We start from the raw sequence: 17,076 nt of genomic DNA on the forward strand, positions 1-17,076 counted from the left end.
ATTAATACGTTATTTATACTGTTAATACATTACTTATATTACTTGTGTATTTCTCTTCATAACTCGTAATATATATGGTGGAATTTATCTTCATAGTTATCAGCTTAGGAACTTTGTCTATTATTAATTACTTTGTTGTTATGAATAAACAAATGATTTGCTCGAATATTAGGCCGAGTATGTGTGTGTGTGTGTGAACCCAAGACGCACTCACCCGCCATATATCAAAGAGGAACTTGTCAGAGAGGGCGTCGGTAGCCTTCACCAGCAGGTTGCGGAGGCCAGGGCAGTAACACAGCAGCTGCCGCAGGATGGTGGTATTACACGTGTCCACTGTCAGGCTCGACCACACCTGTCAGACACACCACACTGATCAGCTGAGCGAGGGAGGGTCACTGTGGGGGTGTGGGAGTATATTTTGAGGATATTTGTTGTGCTTTCTTAAAAACATCAGCCAGACAGAGAGAGAGAGAGAGAGAGACTGACCTCCAGATTCTTCAGTGTAGTGAAGTAGTGCTCGCGGGGATACATAATCTCCTCGTAGACGCCTACAGCACTAAGCGCCAGGTTCTGTAGCCGGGGACAGCACTCACCGATGGCTGTAAACATGTCATAACGTTACAGCTGAACCCACCCACCCACACACACACACGCACACTTTATCGTACACATAATTTACTTACACAGTTCACTATTTTTTCCATTTGTACCGAATTTACTCTAAAAGCTTATGGTCAACCCGCCTCTACCCACTGGTCCTAGTGTGTCTGTTTTGACTGTACCGGTATATGTGTATGTGTGTGTGTGTGTGTGTGTGTTTTATCAGCCATGCTTTTAGTAATAGTTAATTGTTGTTATTGTTGTTGACACTACTACTACTTATTATCATCTATATGGCCTCCAACCTCCCCTTCTAGCCATACCTTCACCAATCTATTACCTAACTATTCTAATTCAATAGTACCTAACCTGTTACTACTCCTCCTACAGGGCATGAATCACTCACCGGCCACGTCGACGGAGGCAAAGTTAGCCAAGAGGAGAGACAGGAGCTGGTGACCCTTGACGGTGAGTACAGGCAAGACACCCTCCTGGAAGTCGAGTGTGAGTCCCTCTGAGTTGGTGATCCGTAGGTGAGTGAGATGCTCCATCATCATTACCTTGTAGAGTACGTCGTTGTCTACGTAGGCATTGCTTAGGGTGAAGTTCTGTGTGTGAGAGAGAGTGGCTAGTTGTGTGTGTGTGATCTTTTTTTTTACTAAGTGACCTTTTTAAGCTGGTGGATTTAATACAATTTAGTACACCAGTAACTTGTGTGTTTTAACTTTATATTCTTCACGTTCTACACACGCATATCTGTTCAGGTGAAGTTAGGTTAAGGTAGATTAAGAAGAGAGAGGAGAGGGAACGAAAGGAAACAGGAGAGAGAACCGGCCCGGCCCACAGCACCTAACGAGGGGGGGGGGGGATGATGGCCGACTCACCGTAGCATAAGGACACAACATGATGGCCAGCTCTACGTTGAAGGGGTCGACCAGGTCATTGGTGGAGTTGAGGATCCGTAGGTGGAATTTGTGGCACCTGTCGATGTTGTCTAAGGTGAGCCCCCACTTCTGCAGCACCCCGAACACCTGCCGGAGAATACCTGGCTCTTATATACACACACACACACACACACACCTGTTTGGAGGTGGGGGTGAGGAGAGATTTGTGTATGTGTTCGTTCGTGGGGGTGGATTTTCCTGGCGAGAGACTGCACACACACACACACACACACACGACCAATACCAATTTCCCCGGGTGACTTAAAAGCTCCACCACAGCAATATTTGTGGTGCCTCGGTCAATAGGCAGGTGGAGGACATTGATCACGGGGCGACACACAAATGATCACAGTATTGAGAGGCGGTGAATCATACGACCACCCAGGTACCCTAGTTCATCACGGTCAGGTACCACAGTCAGCATAGTCCCCTACTCACCTGTCAGCTTAGTCCCCGACTCACCTGTCAGCTTAGTCCCCTAATCACCTATCAGCTTAGTCACCTACTCACCTGTCAGCATAGTCCCCTACTCACCTGTCAGCTTAGTCACCTACTCACCTACTCACCTGTCAGCTTAGTCACCTACTCACCTGTCAGCTTAGTCACCTACTCACCTGTCAGCTTATCCACCTGCTTACCTGGAAGATGTCGTCATAGTCAATCTCCCTCAAGGTCGGGATGTACTGCAGGAGGAAGCAGACGGGCTTGGCTGAGACGATACACCCGCTGATGGAGAGCTTGACGAGTTTCTGACACATGGACTGGTCTCTCTCGGCGTCGTAACACAACCGCGTGAGACCCGACTCTGTGATAGGGGTGTTGCAGATGTCCAGCTCACGTATCTCGGGGCAGTTCTGGCCTATCAGCTCCAGTACCTGTTGGTGAAGGGGTGAGGTTTATCTCTACCTTTCTCTTGCCTTTCATCTCTTTCTTATCTCACACTCCCCCCTTCCCTTAAACCCCCTCTCCCCCTCACCTGGTCGACGGTTTCTGTCATGCTGAGGTTAAGGACAGTGATGTGGGTTAGGCTGGGGATGAGACGAATCAGAATAGGCGGCCCCACCGTCCTCAGGTAAGACAGATCCAACCGACGGAGGCGCTGTAGGGGAACGAAGGGGTGAGATAGATAGATAGATTGGTTTATTGATTGATTTATAGATAGATATTCAGTAAAACCGTGACACAAGTTAACATAGATTCAATGAAACAGAGGTACAGTACTCAGCATTATAGAGAACCATAAATAAATACTAAAAAATTAAAAACAAGTTCAGTGGTGAGAAACTATATATGTTTGTTGTGTTGTCAGGGAAACAATTGAGACCCCTGTGTGTAAATGAGGCAGAAAGTCAGATCATCAACCTGGGACTTGGTCACATATGGCAGCAGGGTCTACCATTAGAATATACATTTTGCTTCCATTATCTTCCCAGTACCTCCCTGTTTTATAGCTGCCTACTACCTATTGCTGACAAACATCACTACTAGAGTTAAGTTGACCCCAGACATGATTAATTAGATAGGTCAGGTCAGGTTAGGTCAGGTCAGGTTAGGTTTTGATTCACCCAAAGTTAATATTTTGTCCTTAACTTAAAACAAGAATAATATCGGTCTTACTGACAGTGTTGATAGATCTCATGACGTCAACTGTCTGTCAACTCCTGTCCCTCTTTGCTGTCACTTATCATTGTTAGTTTACGTAAAATAAAGAAAAAACCTGAAGAAAAATGACACGAAGATTTGGAGAGGAAATATGTAAAAAAAATATATATATATATATATATATCCGGCAACCCTCTGAAGCCCTGGGTGTGACGTCATCCCTGGGTGTGACGTCATCCCTGGGTGTGACGTCATCTCTGGGTGTGACGTCATCTCTGGGTGTGACGTCATCCCTGGGTGTGACGTCATCTCTGGGTGTGACGCCATCCCTGTGTGTGACGTCCTTCCTGGGTGTGACGTCATCAGAGGTTCTCCCTAATTGACCTGGTCACACCGTTAGCACTTAACAAGCGGGTCAAGGTGCTTCAGGCGTGTTAGATAAAGGTCGGAAATAAATACCTCAGCAATTTTATACAATGTAAATCTGTAAGAGTTTAAATAGCGGAGAATATTATAGTTTATGATGTTACAGGGAGTAAAGAAGGGGGAATTATACCTGACCTGACCTGTTATGACCTAACCCGACCTGTTATGACCTAACACAATCAAACCAAATTTAAATTAATCTAACCAAACCTAAACCAACCTAACCAAATCTGACATAGCATATACGTTAAACTAACCTAACCTCACATAACCAAAGCTAACCTATCCTGACCTGTTCTAACCTAACCTAATCCCTCCTTGACTCGAGAATGAAAAGCAGGCGAGGGGGGAGGGGGGGTGGGTGGTAGACTTCCCCAAGAATCTCGAGTATTTCTCAAGAGGAATATATTAAAGTATGGTGAGGCGGTGATGATGGTGATGGTGAGGCGGTGATGGTGGTGATGGTGAGGCGGTGATGGTGATGGAGATGATGATGGAGGTGATGATGATGGTGAGAGACATATCAGAGGAAGAGGAAGAAGGGAAAGAGGAGGAGGAGGAGGAGGAGGAAGAAGGGAAAGAGGAGGAGGAGGAGGAGGAAGAAGGGAAAGAGGAGGAGGAGGAGGAGTAGTCTTGAGGCTGCACCACCGAGATATAGGATAAGACAGATGAGGTTCCCCGCTACGTGAGGGATGAGTCGACGCTCCCCTGGTGGAACACTACTGCCGGCGACGCTGGGGGTGGTGATGGTGGTGGTGGTCACTCCAAACTTGTTCACTCTACTCGCTGCTGGGAATTCGTTTGGCATCTTGGGAGCGGTGAGGAAGATGAATGTCTCTCTCTCTCTCTCTTTATTTCACTTTCTTTATCTCTCTCTCTCTCTCTACCCCAGGAGACAGTATGGACCACCCGGCTGTATAATGGAAAAGGGATTTAAATGGATAAGGTAATGGATGGAAATTATGAAAGGAGGTGGTGGTGGTGGAGGGGTCGTGAGGGGGAGGGGTCGTACGGGGAAGGGGTCGTGCGGGGAAGGGGTCGTGCGGGGAAGGGGTCGTACGGGGAAGGGGTCGTGTGGCTGTCAGGTGGATTATCTATTTCCCAATATTCTACTCAGGTTATCACAACACGCGGTGGCTGAGTGAATACTGAACTCGTCTCCTGCTCTAAGTGTGTCTGGTTCTCGCTAGGTGTCGTGGGTCGGGTGGCGTGGGTCGGGTGTCGGGTGTCGTGGGTCGGGTGTCGTGGGTTTGGGACCATCTTCACGGTGGTTTACTGTACGTGATGCTATATAAACGGTTTTTCTTATCCTCCCGACCAGGCTGTGTGTGTGTGTGTGTGTGTTAGTCACGGGGTGGAGGGAAGCGTCGTCTGCAGCATATCATTTAACACTCAAAAACCAGTCAGTCTCAGTAATAGCTGCCTGATTAATGTAAACAAACTGATAAGGACATTAAATATAAGTTGTCGCAGTATTTAAGCTTATTATTATGTGGAGGGAGTGATATTTAATTGACTTGATAACGAGCACTTACGCTTAGAAGCACTGGCCAATCAAATGTTGTAATGAATCAGGGAGGGGTTAGCGGTTCCTCGGGGCCAGACAACGCACGTCTATCTCAACCGAAGGAAATATTCTGATTATATCGTGTGTGTGACAATACCAGGACTAATGACGATATTATTTAAATAGCGAGTGCGTGAGCGAGTGATAAATGTTCTACTGGGGGCGAAAATGACCAGCGAACGGCAGAAATGAGATAAATAACGAGTGTGCCAAACTTTTCATTAACTTTTGGAAATATTACCATTATCACCTGTATATTTTATCCTATTTATAATTACAAGTATCTAGCTCATAAATGTGGTCTAATTGGTCTTGCTATTCACATCTAAACTATTCAGAAGGTTTAGTGACATACAACAGAAGATTCAAATCCTAGCTGTGACAGACGGTGGAGGCGACTCAAAACAGACGACGCTTTTAAAGAATTCTATATTGTGATGAAATTGTCCTTTTAACTCTTGCTAATAATGATTTGTGATTATTATTATTATTATTATTCTTATTATTATTATTATTATTATTATTATTATTATTATTATTAAAAAAATCCTGGTCGGCAGGTTTTCCATGGTGGTTGGTGTGTGGTGGGGAGGGCAGCAAAATATTCCCTGCAATATTAATTCAGTGTTGTGGTGTGGGGTGTCCCGTGTGGGGCTTGTGGCAACACTGACTCGGCCTGGAGTGCTTATTTAGTCTCAAAGTTTCCAGATTAGCTCAGTTTTGGCCTGAATTTAGAAGACAAATAAGACGAAAAAAACCTCGCCTTGTGGCCCACATTGCCTTAATACTTTACACATAAGCTCACTTAGATAACAACTTTAAAGGTAAGATTATTTTAATTTTTAGATAACATTCAGGTTAGGGTTTTTTTTTTAGTTTTTTATGTTTTTTTTTACATAAGTACATTCTAGATACGATTATTTTTGTATTTTCTGAAGCATTAGGATTATTTAGACAACATTTAGCGAATTAGTTAATGTAGGTTTATCATTGTAGCTTAAAATTGGTAGCTGGGGTGTCTAATCTTCAAGTGATCCAAATATTTTGTTAAAAGTCAGGGTTGAACAAAGTCATGTTTGTGTGACCAAGACCAAAATAACTGTTCAGAAGTGGACATGTTCAGCTGTAGAACAAAGGAACATGGTGATATATTTATGACTGATAACGGACACGCATGTTGGAGGTAGCTCAGCTCACTTGATATATATATATATATGTGTGTGTGTGTGTGTGTGTGTGTGTGTGTGTGTGTGTGTGTCGGTCTCTGATTATTTCTTTCAATTTTTGGTGAAATTTCAGTCTGCACATGTTACTTTGGTTAGGTTATGGTCAGGTCAGGTCAGGTCGTGTGTGGGCGGCCTCTCACTTCACGCCGACCAATCACCAGGCTTCCCCTCTGTACTGTTGACTGGGCAGAGAGAATGGTGACTGGCTGTTCGAGTAAGTGGAGGAGGCCGCTAGACATACATAACGTACATACATACATACATACATACACGACCTGGAGTCTGAAACACACCCGTCTAGAGCACCATTCACCTGACCTGACTCGACTTGACCTAAGCTAACCTTTAACCCTGCAACAGCCTCACTCACAGGTATTACACAGAAAGAGGATCTACTGTAGCTCTAAATTTACACGAGTCTACCATTGGTGTTTTGTCACGTGTTCATCTATTACGCTTATAGGAAGGTTGGGATAGGTTGGGTGGTGGTGGTGGTGGCGGCCTGTCTGGTGTGGTGTTAGTTGATGGGATTTTGACCGTGGAGGTTAGGTTAGGTTAGGATGGGTTAGGTTGGGTTAGGTTAATTTGGGCTGGGTTAGGATTTGACAGTATCACTCAAATTCCTCACACAAACACACACACACACACACACACAGTTGGTAGGTATAAACACACATGGCGCCACTAACATACTACCACCATATGTCTGCTGTGAACTTTATCGAACAAAACCTTTACTCATCGTAAATCCTCGGGGTCTCCTATCATGCTACGCCGCTTGATTTATAACACGACGCCAGGCCTGATCGGGTTATACTGGAGCGACCTACCCCTCCCCTCCGTGTGTGTGTGTGTGTGTGTGTGTGTGTGTGTGTCCTCTTGTATACGGCGACTCACTAAAATCGACGTATAGGTTAGGTTACGTTTTATGAGGTCAGGTTAGGTCAGGTCATGTTTGGTTAGGTCAGGTTTGGTTAGGTCAGGTTTGGTTAGGTCAGGTTAGGTTAGGGGGTGGTGGAAGCTGGCGCCATCTATCACACCTGTACACGGTATTAACATAATGATTCTCCATAAACCATTTGACTCACAAATAAGCTTAATACCATACCGGTAGAGAGGGTTATGAAGGAGTGGGGGAAGGGGTGAAGAAAGGGGTGGGTGAGGAAGTATCAGAGAGAAGGAAGAGGAGGAGGATTGAGATAAACGAGAGAGGGGGGAGGAGAAGGAAGGAAGGAAGAGGGAAAGAACAAGAGATGAGTCCAGTCTAAACCCAACCCATTCCAAGCCAACCTAACCTAACCTAACCATTTCAGTATTACAGTCGAGGTGCTAGGACTGAGGTGGTGGGTAGAGACGTGTTGTGGTGTGAGGCAGGTGAGTGACGGCCACCACTACGACAGCGACTAATGGTGTTGAAAGATCTATTTATTTACCTCGTGTGTGTGTGTGTGTGTGTGTGTGTGTGTGTGTTTTCTGGTCTGCTTCCTTCATTCCTCCTTCTCTCTCTCCTTCTCTCTCTTCTTCCTTACCTCCCTTTCTCTCTTTCACACTTTCTCCTTCCTTTCCTGTCTCCTCCCTCTTTCTCTTACCCTCCCTCCCTTCTTTCTCATCACCTGGTTCTCCTGTCAACTCTGAGATATGTAAATTGTCTTGTCTGTCTGTCTGTCAGTCAGGTTTACTTATTAGAGTTATTATGTTCTTATTGTCTCGAGTTATGAGCTAGGGGGGGAAGGGGGGTGAGAGGGGTTGATGGGGTGGGGTGGTGGGTACAGTAATCCCCACAGAGTTAGAAGGAGGTCGGTTACAGTGTCGTTGTTACATAAACTTGTAGCTCGCTGTAGTTACTGAAACGCGGTGGGATGACACCTTAGAGTTTACCTGTATGGGTCAGGTCATTAGCGTACACACCTGGGGTCACCTGATGGATTTGACACCATAGTTTATTTCACCTGATGACTAGACACCCTCACCTAACCTCCCCTACCCTTTCCCCTCCCTCCTACCACCCCCTTACCACTCCCCCTCCCCCTCCCCCCTCCCCCCCTCCCCCCTCCCCCCTCCAGGAACAAGACACCAAACAACTTTAATTATATACCAGAAAAAACCTTTTGATTGTTGTACAGTAAAGTCCCAAGTTTGTTTGGGAAGTGTGGCTTGTGTTTGTTTTGGTGTGTGTGTGTGTGTGTTTGTGTGTGTGTGTGTTGTGCGAGAGAGAGAGAGAGAGAGAGAGAGAGAGAGAAAGGGAAAGAGAATGTGTTAAAGAGAGAGAGAGCAATTAAATAATGGACTTCGTTGGGCATAGAACTACTTAAGACAAGGTTGTATAGAAGGCTCTCACCTCCAGCTTGATTAAGGCTTTCTCCTCCAGCTTAAGTTAAGATTAGTCAAGCTTTACGAAGTGAGAGACGGAGGCAGACGAGGGAAGGTTTAACGTGAAAGGAAATGTTGGGTTCTTGAATGTTTAATAATAACAGTAATGGCGTAATAATAACAGTACTGATAATAATAATAATAGATCTGTAAACATTCTCTGCCTTAGAGCTGTCAGTAAGCAAGGTATGATGCCGTATATTTAGGTAAACATTGACAGTACCGCTGACAGACGTACGATCAGCGCTACGGTGAGATGTACGGCCGGTGTTTCTGCCAGACGTACTGCTGCCAGGCGTACGAACAATTGTCGTTATTAGATGTATGATCGTTAGTGCTGCCGAGAAGGTACGGTACGATAAGCTTTACTCCCTTACGCTCTGCCTATCACGTCGCTGCCTGACACACACACACACACACGAGAATAATAAAAACACCTTTACCCTTGATCCCACTACAGCCATTACCCACGAAAACTAAACCATTGCCAACTACCAAGACCTACCTGAAGGAGGCGCAGGTGGGGGTGGTACTGGGTCTCTTCTCGGGGTAGGGTAGGGGTGTGGTGGGGACGGGTGGGGGTGGTTACAGGTTTTCATTTGAGTTTGATTGGATGAGGTGTGTGTGTGTGTGTGTGCCACCATTGAGTTCCCCGCTGCTTCACGGTTGATTGGTGAACTTCCCTCAATGGGCCTTACCGTCCTGCTGGTGATAGTGGTGGTGGTGATGGTCGTAGTGTAATGGTCAGCATGCTCGCCTCGCAAGCGTGTGGACCCGGGTTCGATCCCCGGGCAGGGTGAAACTATGGGCAAGTTTCTTCACGCCATTTGCCTCTGTCTACCCAGCAGTAATTGGGGACCTGGATGTTAATCGATTTGTGGATCGTGTTCCGGAGTAATGGTTAGCCAGTGCAGTTGGCTAGCTGTCCGGTCTTCTCGGACTATTCCTTGACACTGAGTCATGCAGCTCGTTAAAGTTGGGTGTGGTTGTTGTTGTGATGACGACAGCTTCTACACCTTAAATTCACGCCTAGGTGGCCCTTGGGCCGGCCATCCTCGTTACATGAGGGGCAACTATTATAGTAGTGATGTGATGGTGGTGATAGTGGTGATGGTGGTGATAGTGGTGATAGTGGTGATGGTGGTGATAGTGGTGATAGTGGTGATGGTGTTGATAGTGGTGATAGTGGTGATGGTGGTGATGGTGGTGATAGTGGTGACTGCTATCTCTTAATGTTCAGCTCCGTCTTTGTGATGAATTCAGGCTGTACTAATTTCTTGGTCGAGTGTGTTAAGTGAGGGGGGGGGGAGGCTGTCTCATTTTATGCCGAGGACTTACTAGTGTGGGTGTGAGAGAGAGAGAGAGAGGGTGGGACGTCATCTCTAAACCCACACACCCACACCCACATCAATCATCCTCCTTCCCCCTTCTCATAAACGTATCTGTAGGAGTAATTTTTTCCCGGAGCCATCTGAGAGTTTCAATAAAGGAGTGGAGCTGAGCGTTTGATATATTATCTTTACACGCCCCAGAGGAGGAGGAGGAAGGAAGAGGAGGAGGGGAAGGAAGAGGAGGAGTGGGAGGAAGAGGAGGAGTGGGAGAGGTGTAAGAGATAGAAGGGAAAGGTCTATGTAGAGTGATAAAAATGCTCTCTCTCTCTCTCTCTCTCGGTTCACAAGTAACACTGGGGGTTCCATAGTGTGGATAACGCAACACTGTACATCAAGACCTGGGTACACTAGGAGGCACTGCACTCGATCGCCTTCACTTCCCCAACTGCAAGGTTAGGTGCCATATTGAGTACAGGGTGCACTCTAGAGGTCGATGTACTCAGTGGACCCCGAAGGCACTCGTTGGTGTGGCTGGCTCCACCCAAACGGATATTTCTGTTGGCTGTCTGGGTGTGTGACGGATGAGGTGAGGTGTGAGAGATTAATCCACCCACACCATTCGTCATCACACCACCCACCCATACCCACCACCCCCCAAGCTTAATATACCTGATGATTAAAATGCCCTAATGCTATCTGGGTGAGCGGGTTAGGTCAGGTCAGGTCAGGTCAGGGTTAGGTCAGGTCAGGTCAAGCCAGCGTTAGATTAAGTTATGTTGTGGTAAGTTAGGTCAGATGAGGTCAGGTCAGGTTAGGTTAGGTCAGGTTAGGTTAGGTTAGGTCAGGTCAGGTTAACATAAAGACATTTAATCAACAGGTGAGACAAACTGGGACGCTAATCTTCACATGACAACAACACGACAAAAATAATCCCTGGACAAGCATGATGGCGGCCACTGTGTTTAATATGATTCAGCTGGACTCACGGCAACGCTTTACTCGCGACCAACTTAACTACATATTTTTGGAGAGTTACCTGTGATCCGCTCAACACCTGATGCTGCCCCGCCCCCCCAAACCCCAACCCAAACCCCCTCCCCAACCCCCGCCCGAGTTGCTGATATTTAGAGAGTCGGGGGCGCCACCACTTACCTTGATCTCTGACTCACCTGTCCAGTCACGTGGGTGTTATATTTACCGCGTCCACACCACCACGCCCACCTCCACATCACGCCCACCCCTCCCTCCTCTCCCCCCTCCCTCCATCACACTCACTCACACAGCTGTATGGATTGAGTGTGTACCGGATCCGAACCCAGTGACTCATAACACAGGGGGAGGGCGCATCACCCCACTCCGCCACCACGCCCCGTCAAAATGGCATTAGGTTAGGTTAAATTTTATGTTAGTTAACTTGATGGAAGGTTAATTCATCCTTAACTAGTGACATGTTAACTTTGATGAGGATGGTTAACACGTAGAAAGGATCACGTGACACACGCACGCCATGAAGGGGCTTATCTGGGTTTATATATGAACTCCGTGTGGTGGGTTGGGTTAGGTTAGGTTTGGTTTGAGCGCCTCCGTAAACCTCAAGTGTTGGATGCATTGAGTAGCTGTTTGAGCGCCTGGTTGAGTACTTGGTTGAATGAAATGAGCCCCTGGGTGAATGAAGTGAGCCCCTGGGTGAATGAAGTGAGCCCCTGGGTGAATGAAGTGAGCCCCTGGGTGATTGAAGTGAGCGCCTGGGTGATTGAAGTGAGCCCCTGGGTGAATGAAGTGAGCCCTGTGGGATTGAAGTGAGCGCCTGGCTGTTAATCCATTATGCCAACCTGTACCGCTGTTATTAGATTATGTTAACTGTATGTAGAGTATTGTGAACCCCCAGGCGTGTGTTAGTCTGCCTCATACTGCCCCCCTTATACTCCCTACTCCTCCTTATACTCCCCACTCGCCCCCATACTCCCCCACCTCCCCTTATACTCACTCATATTTGTTCTTGTTGCCTCATACTAGTTCCTTTCATACTCCCTTATACTCCTCATACTCTTTCTTATCCCTCATACTCGCCAATACTGTTTCTTGCCTAATAATCGCCCTTATCCCCATATACTCGCCCCCTTATCCCCAATACTGCCCCCCTATCCCCAATACTCGCCCTTATCCCCAATACTGCCCCCTTATCCCCAATACTGCCCTTATCCCCAATACTCGCCCCCTTATCCCTAATACTCTAATACTTAACGACCCAGGTAGTTGAATCACCTCAATTAAGACCTGCCAATTAGCTTTCTCCCGAGATCATCAGGGTTCTAATGCTTGTTTGATTTTGGCTACTGTACCTGAGTCCATGGAGATCGAACCCGGGTTTTCAGTGGTGAGAGGCGAGCAAGCTCCACTCAACCACTGGGATTTTTTGGAGGGGGGGCATTTGAGGACACTCCACTACCTAACCACTCTCACACACACACACACACACACACACACACACACACACACACACACACACACACACACACACACACACACACACGCACACACGCCGCAACTAAATAGACAGTCACATGTCAGATTTTCAGAAGTGGATGAATAATCTTGATGATGACGGAGGGGGGGGGGGAGTGGTGATACAGGTAGGGAAGGTGGGGGGAGGGGTATGTGTATATATGATGGACTTGAGGGCCTTGGGGTACACCGCTTGTCTCTCTCTCTCTCTCTCTCTCTCCATATAAACCATACACACATACAATTATATACTGTATGTGTATTTTTTTAATCTTATGTCTGTATGTGAAACGTAATTAAGAACTGTTTGAAGTTAATACCGATAATCCTCCTTCACCCCCTTCACACCCTCACCTCAACAGTCACGAGGTATTTGACTTCTATCGCCTCTTGCCAAAACATCAACAGAGGCAGCGAGTCATCCACCACGCTGCCTGCCGTATGATACCTTTTCCCATCTCTACGGCAGCCAGGGGTAACTAGCAATAATCTACACTCCCCATCCCCCCCTTCCCACCCCCCGATATATTCTTGTACCTATTTATGGGGAGGTTTTACATGATGCTGGGTCATCTATTTACCTCTGGTGTTAAATAGGGAGTCTACGTTATGTTATGGTGATCGCTACCAGACGTTTGAGGTGACTGTGTGATGGGTATTGGCCAGGACCTCCTGTGTTGTACGGCCTGAGTCACCCGTACGCGTCAAGGTTAATTAATTATAGGTGACAAGATACTCACGTTTACCTGTGTGTTCATGGTATTCCTTGCTTCCTTCTTCTTCTCCGTATTCTTATTCTTCTTCTTTTTCTTTTATTTCTTCTTCGTTATATTATGTTTTTTTTTATTTGAAGTTAAACCGTGTGAATATTCGCGTCTCATTTACTATATATACTGTACTACTTATAGCGAAGATTACTACTGCCAGGGTTTTCACACACATACACTTACCCTGCACCGTTCCAGCAACAGGTCGAGAGCAATATAGGTCTCACCAACGCCGCTAGTGGTGAAGTCGAGAAGGTGTTCCTGTACCAGAGAGTGGAGATGATGCCTCCTGAGCCTTCCTACGTCTCTCACTGTGTCCATGATTCCTTTGTTGATGAGAGGCGCTGCAAAGGTACCCATGTTGTGAGTGGGCCTTCCTGCAGGGGGCGTGGGGGGGTGGTGCTGGGGTGAGAAGTGAGTGGGTGGTGGGGGGAGGTGCTGGGGTGTGGGGCGTGAGGGGTGGGGGGGTGGGGAGGTGCTGGGTGTGAAGGAGTGGGGTGGTGGGGTGGTGGGGGAGGTGCTGGGGCGTGAGAAGTGAGTGGGTGGTGGGGGGAGGTGCTGGGGTGAGAAGTGAGTGGGTGGGGGACAGGTGGAAGGGAGGGGGGGGAAAGTGTAATAGGGAATTTTTTTACATAAGCAGGGAAAAAATATACAATTTCCTCGGGTAGATATATTATAGGGAGAGGTGGTTCACTTTGTTGGGGTAATTGTGCTAATTAATTTAGTTTGGTGGGAAATTGGTGGAAAATGGTCCTATTTTTGAGGGAGATATTATATATTTCTCAGTGGAGGGAAAATAGGGATAATTGGTGTGGGAAATTGGGGATATTTACTTGATATTATTTAGGAAAATTATGGGGATATTTTTGTTTTGGGTTTATTTAATAGGGGTTAATAGGAGGGAATTTGTCTGTTATGTAATAGGGACATGGGAAGGTGTGTACCACTGTAATGGGGTGTGGTGATGTAACCCCCTCCCCCCCACACACACACACACACGAGACTTAGAGACTGAGAGAGAAGAGGAGATGAGGGGGGAGGAGGGAGAAGATGAGAGAGAAGGGAGAATAAAAGAAGAAAGAATGTAAATGGGCGATAATAAAAAGTAATGGAGAGAGAGAGAGAGAGAGAGAGAGTAGCACAGGTAGACACAGGTAATAGCCCTCAGGTAGTAATGGCCCTTGGTCTTCCTTCACTCGCTTCTAATTTCCCCTCTTAACTGTCTAACCTAACTCTACCCCTCCCTCTCTTCCTTCTAAGGGGTAAGGGGGGGTGGAAGGGGGATTGTAAGGAGGAAAGGGCAATGTAAGGGCGTAGGGGGAGAGGGTACAGCAGCAGGGGGAAGGGAAGGGGGGTTAGGTTAGGTTATTGCCGCGCCTCCAGTAGTTGTCAGCCCCATGGAAATGCTACTCATCCCTGCCCAAACTGTCGTACTGCATGGTGATTTGGTAGTTTAGAATCAGACCTCTTGGGGCATCAGAAACTCGACTCTAAGGGTGTGTGTGTGGTGACCTGTGGTGTAATGGTCAGCATGCTCGCCTCGCAAGCGTGTGGACCCGGGTTCGATCCCCGGGCAGGGTGAAACTATGGGCAAGTTTCTTTACGCCATTTGCCTCTGTCTACCCAGCTGTAATTGGGGACCTGGATGTTAATCGATTTGTGGCAGTGTTCCGGGGTAATGGTTAGCCAGTGTAGTTGGCGAGCTGTCCGGTCTTCTCGGACTATTTCTTGACACTGAGTCATGCAGCTCGTTAACTTAGGGTGTGGTTGTGGTGTTGGTGACAGCTTCTACACCTTAAACACTGGGCCATGCAGCTCGTTAACTTAGGGTGTGGTTGTTGTGTTGGTGACAGCTTCTACACCTTAACACTGGGTCATGCAGCTCGTTAACTCAGGGTGTGGTTGTTGTGTTGGTGACAGCTTCTACACCTTAAACACTGGGTCATGCAGCTCGTTAACTTAGGGTGTGGTTGTTGTGTTGGTGACAGCTTCTACACCTTAAACACTGGGTCATGCAGCTCGTTAACTTAGGGTGTGGTTGTTGTGTTGGTGACAGCTTCTACACCCTAAAAAATTCACGCCTAGGTGGCCCTTGGGCCGGCCATCCTCGTTACATAAGGGGCAACCATCATTATTATTACATACTCTCAACTTCATGCTGAGTGACTCGTTTCAAACTCGTTGTCTAGTTACTATTCATAAGCTCAGCGACTAGCTTTTGTTTACAAACTCGTGTTCTAGCTAGTGATGATAAGCTCGGCAACTAGCTAATATTCAGACTCGTTTTCTAGCTAGTGGTCTAGTTGAGAGCACTGCCGCTACTAGGTCAGGAATCTCAGTCTAGCGTCAGGTCACCGTTGTATAGGACTGACTGGCCAGAGCTGAGGGGCAGGCAGTGTTGTATCGCTTCGTGTCGGACAGGCCAAACTAATGCTAGGACCCGGATTCGGTTAAGTTAGGTTCACGATTGAATCATGTTCCAGGTCAGGTCAGGTTGAGGATTGAATCAGGTCCAGGTCCGAGTATTAGTGAGCCTCAGGTCGGACTACTCACGAGGCGCCGCGTCAGGAGGAGGTCGGTGGTGGCGCAGTGATCCCCGACGGTGGAGAGGGAGAAGCGGGTGATGGTGGGCTGCAGCAGCGCCGCCAGGTGGTGACGGCGGACGTAGGAACTATCTTTAAGCGGCTCCATCACCCCCTCACACATGGTGCCCGCTGGGGGAAGGAGGGGGCAACACCCACCATTGTCAGCCACGTCAGCCAATCATAAGGGGGGTGAGGGAGGGGTGGGAGGTGCGAGGGAGAGAAGGAGGGGGTGCTTGGGGGAAGGGGAGGGTGGTGAAATCATGGGGGGATATGAAGGAGGGAGGGAGGTCATGTTATATAGAGGTAACAAGTGAAAGGAGGGTGGCAGGGTGGATGAAGGGCGAAGTAAAGAGGAGACGATAGTAGCAAGAAGTACAAGGGCTTTGATGAAGAGAGAGAGAGACACTTGGAGATAACAGGAAGGGAGAGAAGGAGAGAGAGAACAAACAGACACACAGAGATAGACACAGTCAATTAACTGGGGAGTACAAATACAAAACCCACGCTTGTAGACACACAATCAGGACTTTGAGGAGAAATCTGGAGGCGGTGACTGGTGGGGAGAGGAGGGGGGGTCGAGTGTGTTATGGGGTCAAGGTGGAGGAGGATAATGTTGGGGTCAAGGTGGAGGAGGATAATGTGTGTTTGGGGTCAACTAGGTCACGGGCAGGTAGAAACACAGGTAAACAATACACTAATCTATCATTAACACCTGTACGACATTGCCAGGTGCCATCTTGTGCAGTGGTCCTAAAGGTGTGGCATGATGAGTGGTATAAAGAGAAGCATTATAATGGCATATAACATCAGGCATCATCACCAGAAGATGTAAAAAGAGGCATTGATTAGTTGTTGGGAGGCATTAGAGCAGAGGAATTGAGAGGAACATAATAGGTAGAGGGTAGATGACTCCTGTAGTAGTAGCAGTAGTAGTAGAGGGGTGGAATAGGACATAGCATCAGGCAGGTAAATAGGTTGAGTCACTCTTATCCAGGTGTGTTACTCAATGGGCAATATATATTCATGGTAAAGTTGGAAGCTCTGGTATAAGGCCCTCACACACACACACACACACACACACACACACACACACACACACACACACACACACACACACACACATTTCTATTAAAGGTTTGAGGAAGGGGCGTAG

General features: G+C 47.3%; 1 protein-coding gene across 2 annotated transcripts in view; it reads right to left on the bottom strand.

The window, feature by feature from the left end:
• The window catches only part of LOC121869048, a 39,075-nt gene that overhangs the window by 4,892 nt on the left and 17,107 nt on the right, over positions 1 to 17,076 (bottom strand). The window contains exons 2-8 of one of the 2 annotated variants that reach the window (XM_042370145.1): positions 13,522 to 13,682; positions 2,521 to 2,643; positions 2,183 to 2,419; positions 1,485 to 1,631; positions 1,007 to 1,208; positions 487 to 599; positions 215 to 352 (exon numbers count right to left, since the gene is read on the bottom strand). In XM_042370145.1, coding sequence (XP_042226079.1) covers positions 215 to 352; positions 487 to 599; positions 1,007 to 1,208; positions 1,485 to 1,631; positions 2,183 to 2,419; positions 2,521 to 2,643; positions 13,522 to 13,682 — 1,121 coding nt within the window. Of the gene's footprint in view, positions 1 to 214; positions 353 to 486; positions 600 to 1,006; positions 1,209 to 1,484; positions 1,632 to 2,182; positions 2,420 to 2,520; positions 2,644 to 13,521; positions 13,683 to 15,891; positions 16,053 to 17,076 lie in introns of both variants that reach the window. The other variant, XM_042370146.1, reaches the window with a different exon arrangement.

The sequence above is a fragment of the Homarus americanus genome, unplaced genomic scaffold (genome assembly GCF_018991925.1).
Source record: "Homarus americanus isolate GMGI-L3 unplaced genomic scaffold, GMGI_Hamer_2.0 scaffold24694, whole genome shotgun sequence".
Taxonomy (NCBI): Eukaryota; Metazoa; Arthropoda; class Malacostraca; order Decapoda; family Nephropidae; genus Homarus; species Homarus americanus.